The sequence below is a fragment of the Salvelinus namaycush genome, chromosome 3 (genome assembly GCF_016432855.1).
Source record: "Salvelinus namaycush isolate Seneca chromosome 3, SaNama_1.0, whole genome shotgun sequence".
Taxonomy (NCBI): domain Eukaryota; kingdom Metazoa; phylum Chordata; class Actinopteri; order Salmoniformes; family Salmonidae; genus Salvelinus; species Salvelinus namaycush.
Window position 1 is genome coordinate 2,232,936 of NC_052309.1, and position 13,228 is coordinate 2,246,163.

Sequence of the window (13,228 nt, forward strand, 5' to 3'; positions counted from 1 at the left end):
ATGATCAAGACAAAGGAGATGTTTGTGGACTCCAGGAAAAAGAGGACCGAGCACGTCCCCATTCTCATTGACGGGGCTGCAGTGGAGTAGGTTGAGAGCTTCAAGTTCCTTGGTGTCCACATCACCAACAAACTAACATGGTTCAAGCACACCAAGACAGTCGTGAAGAGGGCACGACAAAACCTATTCCCCCTCAGGAGACAGAAAATATTTGGCATGGGTCCTCAGATCCTCAAAAGGTTCTACAGCTGCACCATTGAGAGCATCCTGACTGGTTGCATCACTGGCTGGTATGGCAACTGCTCGGCCTCCGACCGCAAGGCACTACAGAGGGTAGTGCGAACGGCCCAGTACATCACTGGGGCCAAGCTTCCTGCCATCCAGGACCTCTATACCAGGCGGTGTCAGAGGAAGGCCCTGTCTAGGTCCAAGAGGCTTCTAAACAGCTTCTACCCCCAAGCCATGAGACTCCTGAACTCCTGACATCTATGCATAGTCACTTTAAATCTACCTACATGTACATACTACCTCAACTAACCGGTGCACCCGCACATTGACTCTGTATCGGCAACCCCCTGTATATATTGTTGTTTTATACTGCTCCTCTTTAATTACTTGTTACTTTTATCTCTTATTCTTATCCATATTTTTATCAACTCCACTGTCGGTTAGGGGCTCGTAAGTAAGCATTTCACTATAAGGTCTGCGCCTGTTGTATTCGGTGCATGTGACTAATCAAATTGGATTTGAATCAAACCGTTATCTCCCCTAAGAGAACCATTATCATCTCTGTATCAAACTGTTATTTCCCCCTCAGAGAACCATTATTATATCTGTATCATACCGCTATCTCCCCCTCAGGACATTATCGCCTCTGTATCAAACTGTTATCTCCCCCTCCAAAAGACATCATCTCTGTGTCATACTGTTATCTCCCACTCAGAATGACATTATCATCTATGTATCATACCGTTATCTCCCCCTCCGAAAGACCACACCATGCGTCCGTCCTGAGCCACAGCCATGGTGTGAGAGCTACCGCAGGCCGCCTGACCCACTCCACTGATATCCTTCACCAGCGTAGGCACGTTACGACTATGGCTGTCACTGTGGCCTGGAGAGAGAGAAAGATTGTCATCGTTCATCATCACTTTTACTTGTCTGATAATAATAATCATATATTTAATTTCTAAAGCAGTTTTCAAATACATCTAGAAGTCACTGAAAGTTGCTCTGTCTGATGATGTTATATGAATTGGCTTGCAGTGTCCAATTCCATACAATGTTTGAAATGAATAGAACAGGAACTCTACCCAGTCTGCCGAAGTCACCTTCTCCCCAGGTGTACAACTCTCCATCGTTGGTTACAGCAGCACTATGTCTGTAGCCAGCAGAGACACACACCACAACCTGAAAGTAGAAAACATTGACGAATCATATGAAAAGTGGGCAGTAGTTTACTTTTTGGGTATTCAATAAAAATGTCTGCTTTCATCCTAGCCTCGATTCCAGAACTGATTCAAGCTGATTCTCAAACGAAACTACGCTGTGACGTCTTGTACCGCGAGACCACGCTGTGACGTCTTGTACCGCGAGACCACGCTGTGACGTCTTGTACCGCGAGACCACGCTGTGACGTCTTGTACCGCGAGACCACGCTGTGACGTCTTGTACCGCGAGACCACGCTGTGACGTCTTGTACCGCGAGACCACGCTGTGACGTCTTGTACCGCGAGACCACGCTGTGACGTCTTGTACCGCGAGACCACGCTGTGACGTCTTGTACCGCGAGACCACGCTGTGACGTCTTGTACCGCGAGACCACGCTGTGACGTCTGTACCGCGAGACTACGCTGTGACGTCTTGTACCGCGAGACCACGCTGTGACGTCTTGTACCGCGAGACCACGCTGTGACGTCTTGTACCGCGAGACCACGCTGTGACGTCTTGTACCGCGAGACCACGCTGTGACGTCTTGTACCGCGAGACCACGCTGTGACGTCTTGTACCGCGAGACCACGCTGTGACGTCTTGTACCGCGAGACCACGCTGTGACGTCTTGTACCGCGAGACTACGCTGTGACGTCTTGTACCGCGAGACTACGCTGTGACGTCTTGTACCGCGAGACCACGCTGTGACGTCTTGTACCGCGAGACTACGCTGTGACGTCTTGTACCGCGAGACTACGCTGTGACGTCTTGTACCGCGAGACTACGATGTGACGTCTTGTACCGCGAGACTACGATGTGACGTCTTGTACCGCGAGACTACGATGTGACGTCTTGTACCAGGAGACTACGCTGTGACGTCTGTACCACGAGACTACGCTGTGACGTCTGTACCACGAGACTACGCTGTGACGTCTGTACCACGAGACTACGCTGTGACGTCTTGTACCACGAGACTACGCTGTGACGTCTTGTACCACGAGACTACGCTGTGACGTCTTGTACCACGAGACTACGCTGTGACGTCTTGTACCACGAGACTACGCTGTGACGTCTGTACCACGAGACTACGCTGTGACGTCTGTACCACGAGACTACGATGTGACGTCTTGTACCGCGAGACTACGCTGTGACGTCTTGTACCGCGAGACTACGCTGTGACGTCTGTACCACGAGACTACGTTGTGACGTCTTGTACCACGAGACTACGCTGTGACGTCTTGTACCGCGAGACCACGCTGTGACGTCTTGTACCGCGAGACCACGCTGTGACGTCTTGTACCGCGAGACTACGTTGTGACGTCTTGTACCGCGAGACTACGATGTGACGTCTTGTACCACGAGACTACGATGTGACGTCTTGTACCACGAGACTACGATGTGACGTCTTGTACCACGAGACTACGATGTGACGTCTTGTACCACGAGACTACGATGTGACGTCTTGTACCGCGAGACTACGATGTGACGTCTTGTACCACGAGACTACGATGTGACGTCTTGTACCACGAGACTACGATGTGACGTCTTGTACCACGAGACTACGATGTGACGTCTTGTACCACGAGACTACGATGTGACGTCTTGTACCGCGAGACTACGCTGTGACGTCTTGTACCGCGAAACTACATCCATCCTAAAACACAATGAGCACAGGTTAGTCTCCATTGCAGGCTTACTTTTCCCAGCAGAGGTCCTTGTATTATCTTGGGGTATTTCTGAGTGGCACTGTTTCCATGTCCCAACTTCCCATAGTCTCCGTCGCCCCAACTGAAGACCTCTCCCTCCCCTGTGACAGCCAGGGTGTGGCCATCAGAGCCCTTGGACGAGGAAACCTAAAGCACAAAACAGAACGACAAACAGTTCAAATCAGCTTCTGTACATTTACCAACTATTCTACATGTTGAATCTCCGGAGTTCGTCGACACCCAACAGGTGATCTACTGCACAGGGCCAACGTTATGGAGAGTCTTTTACCTTACACATGTTCCTCGGGGGCTCCAGGGCCAGCTTCTTGGGCATGGACTGGTTGTTGGAGTCCCCCAGACCCAGCCGGCCATAGCTGCCCTTCCCACAAGCCTTCACTGAGCCGTCCGCGGACACAGAGAACGTGCAGTACTGTCCCGCTTCAATCTAGAACGGAGGAAAGAGGAAGTGGAAAGAGAAAACATGTCATTCAACAGAACTAATCATCTCAAACTGGACATGACATTTACGACAGTATTTCTGATTCATTCAAATGCATTTAGCTGCAAGTAATCAACTTATTGTCCTGTTTCCGTGAGCTGATTTAAGGAGACAGATGTGTTTTTAATATACGCTTTGGGGTAAGTGTATACTATAACTCGGAGCTGACAGAACAGATCGCGGTCCACTATGTCAGACAGACGCCCGATTCACACTAGAGAGCCCACCTGAACCGTACTGTGCTGGCTCAAATATTTTATTTTTCACATTGTCCTTTCCAGCAAAGTTCCAGTAACTATGGTGGATTCATAGCCAGGCTAGCCCAGTACAGCTCGGCTTGATGTTATTTGGCCCTACAGTGTGAAAGAGGCTCGACAGGGTTGTAGAGTACCATTTGAGCGTCGCTGAAGCCCTGTGCCAGTTTGGGCTGTAGGATCTTCTCCAAGGTGCCCTCAGCCAGCTGGTGAGAGCTGTTGCTGCCCCACACATACACCATGACAGCATCGTTCTCCACTCCACCAGGGGTGGCTGAGCCCGCGCTGCACGAACACAAGCAGTTGGATGCCAGGTTACAGATCTGATGGAGAAAGGGAAAGGAAGGACATTTACATAGAGTGCTGCAGTGTCTAATCTGTCAATCGTAAACCAGAAGTCACAGATAAACAGTCCGTCTTGCTTGATGTCAAATATTTAGTAAGTGTTACTGCATGTTTGTCTTTCGATCCGTATCTTACAGTATAACTGACAGATATAATAAGCCCTCGGGGGATGAATGAAGTTCACTGAACTGTATTGAATACAGTGTTGCCATAGCTTTACGCTGTCAGTCATCATTCAGATCCAGACCTAGAAAACACAGATATTTCTAATTGCTTTAGTCCAACCAACCTCTTCAAACAGGCAGAGAGCAACGTGGGAGAGACTGCAGAGTCCATCTGCATCCTTCTTCAGGGCCTGAGAATTGAGAGAGTCTCCACGGAAACCCTAAGGGAATAAAAACAGAACATTAGAGGGTACTGTTCCAGGACACTGACAGAACATTAGAGGGTACTGTTCCAGGACACTGACAGAACATTAGAGGGTACTGTTCCAGGACAATAACAGAACATTAGAGGGTACTGTTCCAGGACACTGACAGAACATTAGAGGGTACTGTTCCAGGACACTGACAGAACATTAGAGGGTACTGTTCCAGGACACTGACAGAACATTAGAGGGTACTGTTCCAGGACAATAACAGAACATTAGAGGGTACTGTTCCAGGACACTAACAGAACATTAGAGGGTGCTGTTCCAGGACACTGACAGAACATTAGAGGGTACTGTTCCAGGACACTAACAGAACATTAGAGGGTACTGTTCCAGGACACTAACAGAACATTAGAGGGTACTGTTCCAGGACACTAACATAACATTAGAGGGTACTGTTCCAGGACACTGACAGAACATTAGAGGGTACTGTTCCAGGACACTAACAGAACATTAGAGGGTACTGTTCCAGGACACTAAAATAACATTAGAGGGTACTGTTCTAGGACACTAAAATAACATTAGAGGGTACTGTTCCAGGACACTAACAGAACATTAGAGGGTACTGTTCCAGGACACTAACAGAACATTAGAGGGTACTGTTCTAGGACACTAAAATAACATTAGAGGGTACTGTTCAAGGACACTAACAGAACATTAGAGGGTACTGTTCCAGGACACTAAAATAACATGAGGGTACTGTTCCAGGACACTAAAATAACATTAGAGGGTACTGTTCCAGGACAATAACAGAACATTAGAGGGTACTGTTCTAGGACACTAACAGAACATTAGAGGGTACTGTTCAAGGACACTAACAGAACATTAGAGGGTACTGTTCTAGGACACTAACAGAACATTAGAGGGTACTGTTCTAGGACACTAAAATAACATTAGAGGGTACTGTTCAAGGACACTAAAATAACATTAGAGGGTACTGTTCAAGGACACTAACAGAACATTAGAGGGTACTGTTCCAGGACACTAAAATAACATTAGAGGGTACTGTTCCAGGACACTAAAATAACATTAGAGGGTACTGTTCCAGGACAATAACAGAACATTAGAGGGTACTGTTCCAGGACACTAAAATAACATTAGAGGGTACTGTTCCAGGACACTAAAATAACATTAGAGGGTACTGTTCCAGGACACTAAAATAACATTAGAGGGTACTGTTCCAGGACACTAACAGAACATTAGAGGGTACTGTTCCAGGACACTAAAATAACATTAGAGGGTACTGTTCCAGGACACTAACAGAACATTAGAGGGTACTGTTCTAGGACACTGACAGAACATTAGAGGGTACTGTTCTAGGACACTAAAATAACATTAGAGGGTACTGTTCCAGGACACTAAAATAACATTAGAGGGTACTGTTCTAGGACACTAAAATAACATTAGAGGGTACTGTTCCAGGACACTAACAGAACATTAGAGGGTACTGTTCTAGGACACTGACAGAACATTAGAGGGTACTGTTCCAGGACACTAACAGAACATTAGAGGGTACTGTTCCAGGACAATAACAGAACATTAGAGGGTACTGTTCTAGGACACTAACAGAACATTAGAGGGTACTGTTCTAGGACACTAACAGAACATTAGAGGGTACTGTTCCAGGACACTAACAGAACATTAGAGGGTACTGTTCCAGGACAATAACAGAACATTAGAGGGTACTGTTCCAGGACAATAACAGAACATTAGAGGGTACTGTTCCAGGACACTAACAGAACATTAGAGGGTACTGTTCCAGGACACTAACAGAACATTAGAGGGTACTGTTCAAGGACAATAACAGATAATTAGAGTGTACTGTTCCAGGACAATTGAGCCCATTTCGCTCGAAGGACAATGGAAAAAGAGGTACAGGTACTGTTTTACTACAAAGAGAAGACTTAACAGTTCACAACTGACATCCTTCAGTTACCACTTCTCATAGCCTTCCGCCAAGTATAGAAAATACACTAAAACAATACCACTGAAATAATCTCTCAATACCAGTCTGTTGGGAAGACAATAAAACAATACCACTGAAATAATCTCTCAAAACCAGTCTGTTGGGAAAACAATACCACATAAATAACATCTCAATACCAGTCTGTTGGGAAGACCATAAAACAATACCACAGAAATAATATCTCAATTACCAGTCTGTTGGGAAGACCATAAAACACTACCACAGAAATAATATCTCAATACCAGTCTGTTGGGAAGACCATAAAACAATACCACAGAAATAATATCTCAATACCAGTCTGTTGGGAAGACCATAAAACAATACCACAGAAATAATATCTCAATACCAGTCTGTTGGGAAGACAATAAAACAATACCACAGAAATAATATCTCAATACCAGTCTGTTGGGAAGACAATAAAACAATACCACAGAAATAACAACTCAATAGCAGTCTGTTGGGAAACAATAAAACAATACCACAGAAATAACAACTCAATAGCAGTCTGTTGGGAAGACAATAAAACAATACCACAGAAATAACAACTCAATAGCAGTCTGTTGGGACATTACCACCCTGTCATATATATATCTACATTTCGAGATCCACTTGAAAAGTTGCTGGTGGAGTTCATCACCCAGAAGATAAAAGCTTTCTGGCGGAACATTTCCTATTGATTAAGTGACTAGTAAATCAAGTGGACACACAGACAGACGAGGCAGCACCACCACACTGAGGAATGGACCAGGCTTTTAGCTCCAGGCATCAGGCCAGGATACACAGTAAAATGAAAAAGTAAATATGATTTACAACGAGGGGAAATGTTATGCTGCATTAGAGTGTACAAAACATTAAGAACACCTGCTCTTTCCATGACAGAGACAGACCAGGTGAATCCAGATGAAAGCTATGATTCCTTATGGATGTCACTTGTTAAATCTAATGTTTTGTACACTCATATGGGAGTAGTTTAGTGTCTAAAAAAAGGGGTTAAATATGAGTAAAAAAAAGTGCATTCAGAAAGTATTCAGACCCCTTGACTATTTCCACATTTTGTTACATTACAGCCTTATTTTTAAATGGATTTAATAGTTAATTAATAGTTAATAACACATAATTCCCCATAATGGCAAAGCATTTATGGGGTATTTTTTGCAAATGTATTACAAATCCCCCAAAAATATTACATTTACATATTTACACATTTATGTATTTGGTGAGATTCTCCCATTCTTCTCTGCAGATCCTCTCAAGCTCTGTCAGATTGGATGGGGAGCGTTGCTGCAAAGCTATTTTCAGGTATAACCAGAGATGATCGATCAGGTTCAAGTCTGGGCTCTGGCTGGGACACTCAAGGACATTCAGAGACTTGGCCCGAAGCCACTCCTGCGTTTTCTTGGCTGTGTGCTTAGGGTCGTTTTCCTGTTGGAAGGTGAACCGTCGCCCCAGTCTGAGGTCCTGAGCGCTCTGGAGCAGGTTTTTATCTAGGATCTCTCTATACTTTGCTCTGTTCATCTTTCCCTCGACCCTGACTAGTCACCCAGTCTCTGCCGCTGAAAAACATCCCCACAGCATGATGCAGCCAGAGAATCTTGTTTCTCATAGTCAGAGTCCTTTAGGTGCCTTTTGGCAAACTCCAAGCGGGCTGTCATGTCTTTTACTGAGGAACGGCTTCCGTCTGGCCACTCTACCATAAAGGCCTGATTGGTGGAGTGCTGCAGAGATGGTTGTTCTTCTGGAAGGTTCTCCCATCTCTAAAAAGGAACTCTAGAGCACTGTCATAGTGACATTCAGGTTCTTGGTCACCTTCCTGACCAAGGCCTTCTTCCCCGATTGCTCAGTTTGGCCGGGTGGCCAGCTCTAGGAAGAGCCTTGGTGGTTCCAAACCTCATCCATTTAAGAATGATGGAGGACACTGTGTTCTTGGGGACATTCAAGGCTGCAGGAATGTGTTGGTACTCTTCCCCAGATCTGTGCCTTGACACAATCCTGTCTCAGAGCTCTACGGACAATTCGTTCGACCTGGTTTTTGCTCTGACATGCACTGTCAACTGTGGGACCACATATAGACAGGTGTGTGCCTTTCCAAATCATGTCCAATCAATTGAATTTACCACAGGTGGACTCCAATCAAGTTGTAGAAACAACTTAAGTATGATCAACGTAAACAGGACCCACCTGAGCAAAATGTTTAGTCTTATAGCAAAAGGTCTGAATAGTTATAGTTTTTATAAATTTGCAAACATTTCTAAAAACCTGTCTAAGCTTTGTCATTATTGGCTATTGTGTGTAGATTGATGAGGATTTTTTTTATACTTAATACATTTTAGAATACTTTCCGAATGCACTGTATATAAATCATTTACTGATCTTTCTTATAATCGCTCAGGTATAGGACAGACGTTTTCAAAAAATAACGTCATTTTGATTTGATTTTGACTCTGTTTTTCTATCTACGAATCTGTTATTCATTGTGTTTCTATTGGCTAATAGCAGAAAGCCAAAATTCAATGTTTAATCAAATTATTATAATATATATATTTTTATGTACAGTACCAGTCAAAAGTTTGGACACACCTACTCCTTCTAGGGTTTTTCTTAATTTTCTACATTGTAGAATAATAGTGAAGACATCAAAACTATGAAATAACACATGGAATCATGTAGTAACCAAAGAAGTGTTAAACAAATCTAACAAACATTTATATATTTGAGAATCTTCAAAGTAGCCACCCTTTGCATTGATGACAGCTTTGCACACTCTTGGTATTCTCTCAACCAGCTTCATGAGGTAGTCACCTGGAATGCAATTCAATTAACAGGTGTGTTAAAAGTTAATTTGTGGACTATATTTCCTTATTAATGCTTTTGAGCCAATCAGTTGTGTTGTGACAAGGTAAGGGTGGTGGTATACAGAAGATAGCCCTATATGGTAAAAGACCAAGTCAATACTTTTGCAAGAACAGCTCACATAAGCAAAGATAAATGACAGTCCATCATAACTTTAAGACATAAAGGTCAGTCAAACCAGAACATGTCAAGAACGTTGTGCAATCGCAAAAATCATCAAGTGCTGTGATGAAACTGGCTCTCATGCGGACCGACACAGGAAAGGAAGACCCAGAGTTACCTCTGCTGCAGAAGATAAATTCATTAGAGTTAATTGCACCTGAGATTGCAGCCCAAATAAATGCTTCACAGAGTTCAAGTAACAGACACATCTCAACATCAACTGTTCAGAGGAGATTGTGTGAATCAGGCCTTCATTGTCAAATTGCTGCAAAGAAACTACTACTGAAGGACACCAACAAGAAGAAGAGACTTGCTTGGGCCAAGAAACACGAGTAATGGACATTAGACCAGTGGAAATCTGTCCTTTGGTCTGATGAGTCCAAATTTGAGATTTTTGGTTCCAACCGCTGTGTTACGAGTTAGATGCAGAGTAGGTGAACGGATGATCTCCGCATGTGTGGTTCCCACCGTGAAGCACGGAGGAGGTGGTGTGATTGAGCTTTGCTGGTGACACTGTCAGTGATTTATTTAGAATTCAAAGCACACTTAACCAGCATGGCTACCACAGCATTCTGCAGTGATACGTCATCCCATCTAGTTTGCGCTTAGTGGGATTATCATTTGTTTTTCAACAGGACAATGATGCAACACATCTCCTGTAAGGGCTATTTGACCAAGAAGGAGAGTGATGGAGTGCTGCATCAGATGACCTGGCCTCCACAATTACACAAACTCAACCCAATTGAGATGGTTTGGGATGAGTTGGACCTTAAGTGGAGGAAAAGCAGCCAACAAGTGCTCAGCATTTGTGGGAACCCCTTCAAGACAGTTGGAAAAACATTCCTCATAAATCTGGTTGAGAGAATGCCAAGAGTGTGCAAAGTTGTCTCAAGGCAAAAGTTGGCTACTTCGAATAATCTAAAATATTTGTTAATTTGTTTAACACTTTTTTGGTTACTACATGATTCCATATGTATTATTTCTTAGGTTTTTATGTCTTCACTATTAATTGTACAATGTAGAAAATAGTCAAAATAAAGAAAAACCCTTGAACGAGTAGGTGTGTCCAAACTTTTGACTGGTACTGTATATACCTGAAGGGGTCCTAAAATTCTCAATCGCTAAATGATCCTTGGTTATGACCATCGTACAATAATTCCATATGTTAGCTTAGTAGAACCCCCCCCCAGGATTAGACTTTAGGGGTACCAGATGGCCCCCTATTCCCTATATAGTACACTACTTTTGACCAGAGCCCTATTCCCTATATAGTACACTACTTTTTACCTGAGCCCTTATACCATTTGGGACGCATCGATCATCTATATAAATAGCAGAACATGAGCACTGCTATTATTGATGAAACCTACCCTGAATAGAAAGGAGAAGGTCAAGGTGAGGGAACGTACGTACCGAGTATTGCCTCATTTGAAGAAGTGTTTGATAGATGAGGTCATAGCCTACTCCTCCCTCTGACTTTAACTGTTGTGACCCGGTGGAGGTGGAGGATGTTATAGAGGAAGAGGAGGCAGCAGAGGCAGCCAGGGCCACCTCCACCCACTCCAGCAGGAATCTCAGGGAGCCCCTCTGGACAGCCAGGCCCAGCAGCAGCTCCAGAGCCAGCCTGCGTCCCGCCCGATCTGCCCCTCCACTCCCAGAGCTCACAGACGTCTTCTTCAGGAAGTCTGCCACCTGAGCCAGGCAGTCCAGCCCCACCGCTGGGATCTTGTTCTCGTTGGCCAGAGAGAGAGGGGGCAGGGAGGCTAGGACAGAGGAAGCAGTAGCCAACACATCGTTACACAGCGCCACTCCGGGGTCCTCACGGGCGTACCGCCAGTTCTGCTGCAGCAGGGCGAAGAGGAGACTCAGTCCTGTCCGTACGCCCATCTCTATCAGAACATCCGTCCCTGATTTAACTCTGGACGCTCCTCCAGGCAGCCAGGGCTCTGAGGCAGGCTCCATGGCCCCACTGTCCTGGCTAGCCATGGTCTGAGGGGGAGCAGGAGCCCTGAAGCGGTCGTGGTACTTGCTGTGGAGGGCGTAGTATATCCGCTGGAGGACCACGAGGCGGTGGTGCAGGCCCAGGGCATAGGGGGTCCGTGCCAGCACACGGTGGGCCAGGCAGCGCTGACTGTGGAGTAACGACGACAGGTACTCCTCCCGCTCCTCAGCAGCACTGGACTCATACTGGAAGTCAGGCAGGCGCGGGCCAATCAAGTCCTGAAATGAAAAACAAACCCTTCAATTGCAACTTATATTCAAGTATGTTGAATATACACAGAGTACACCAAACATTGGGAACACCTTCCTAATATTGAACCTGGTCCCAGATCAGTCTGTGCTCTTGCCTGCTCCATTGATGTTATTGTCATGACAATGAGTGACAGGGGGTTGGCATGAGAGCACAAACAGACTGGAACTCAGGCTATATAATATATGCAAGCACGTATTAGCACGTTGAGCACGTTCTGTTCCTTTACCATTACAGGCTGGGCCACCCCCACCACTTCCTTATTGTGTAGCAGTTTGGCGTAGAGTCCTGCAGCCCCCTGGCGCGTGGCCGTCTGGCTGTCCTCCGCCGCCCAGGAGCTGTTCAGATGCTCCTGCCACTTCAGCATCACGTGGGTCTGGCAAGGCACCATTTCTCCTGATCATTATCTACACTGTGGAGTTATTACAGCTGTCAGGAACAGATGAAGGGGAGAAAGAGAAAGCACCTTGGTTAATAAGGTTAGACTACGAGCTATAGATACCAAAATCAAGGCAGCATTTCTCCTGATCATTATCTACACTGTGGAGTTATTACAGCTGTCAGGGATGGGACCGAAGGAGAGAGGGAGTGAGAGAAAACCCCTTGGTTCATATAGTAGAATTAGGTTATAAGGTAAAATTATTAAACACTACCACTATAAAAGCTATGGCCTATCACTGTATTTGGCTGTATGCCCCGACGAAAGATGTTGTTGAACGAAAAGCTTAGCACATTAAAACCTCTTCAGGATCAGTGTGTCCCACGCGGGAAGGTTGAGCTAACGTAGGCTAATGCAATTAGCATGAGGTTGTAAGTAACAAGAACATTTCCCAGGACAGAGACATATCTGATATTGGCAGAAAGCTTAAATTCTTGTTAATCTAACTGCAGTGTCCAATTTACAGTAGCTATTACAGTGAAATATTTCCATGCTATTGTTTGAGGAGAGTGCACAGTTATGAACTTGAAAATGTATTAATAAACCAATTAGGCACATTCGGGCAGTCTTGATACAACATTTTGAACAGAAATACAATAGTTCATTGGATCAGTCTAATACGTTGCACATACACTGATGCCATCTAGTGGACAAAATCTAAATTGCACCTGGGCTGGAATAATACACTATGGCCTTTCGCTTGCATTTCAAAGATGGTACACAAAAAAAAAAAAAAATACGCATGTTTTTTTTCTTTGTATTATCTTTTACCAGATCTATTGTGTTATATTCTCCTAATTCTAGTGTTTCCTTTCAAATGGTATCAAGAATATGCATATCCTTGCTTCAGGTCCTGAGCTACAGGCAGTTAGATTTGCGTATGTCATTTTAGGCG

At 44.9% G+C, this 13,228-nt stretch overlaps 1 protein-coding gene across 1 annotated transcript in view; it reads right to left on the minus strand.

The window, feature by feature from the left end:
- The window catches only part of LOC120044749 (probable E3 ubiquitin-protein ligase HERC1), a 96,799-nt gene extending 84,514 nt beyond the window's left edge, over positions 1 to 12,285 (minus strand). Inside the window, exons 1-8 of the mRNA XM_038989426.1 lie at positions 12,124 to 12,285; positions 11,057 to 11,863; positions 4,525 to 4,620; positions 4,028 to 4,213; positions 3,427 to 3,582; positions 3,129 to 3,284; positions 1,314 to 1,410; positions 971 to 1,114 (exon numbers count right to left, since the gene is read on the minus strand). Coding sequence (XP_038845354.1) covers positions 971 to 1,114; positions 1,314 to 1,410; positions 3,129 to 3,284; positions 3,427 to 3,582; positions 4,028 to 4,213; positions 4,525 to 4,620; positions 11,057 to 11,863; positions 12,124 to 12,285 — 1,804 coding nt within the window. The remainder of the gene's footprint in view (positions 1 to 970; positions 1,115 to 1,313; positions 1,411 to 3,128; positions 3,285 to 3,426; positions 3,583 to 4,027; positions 4,214 to 4,524; positions 4,621 to 11,056; positions 11,864 to 12,123) is intronic.
- Positions 12,286 to 13,228: the final 943 nt, after the last annotated feature.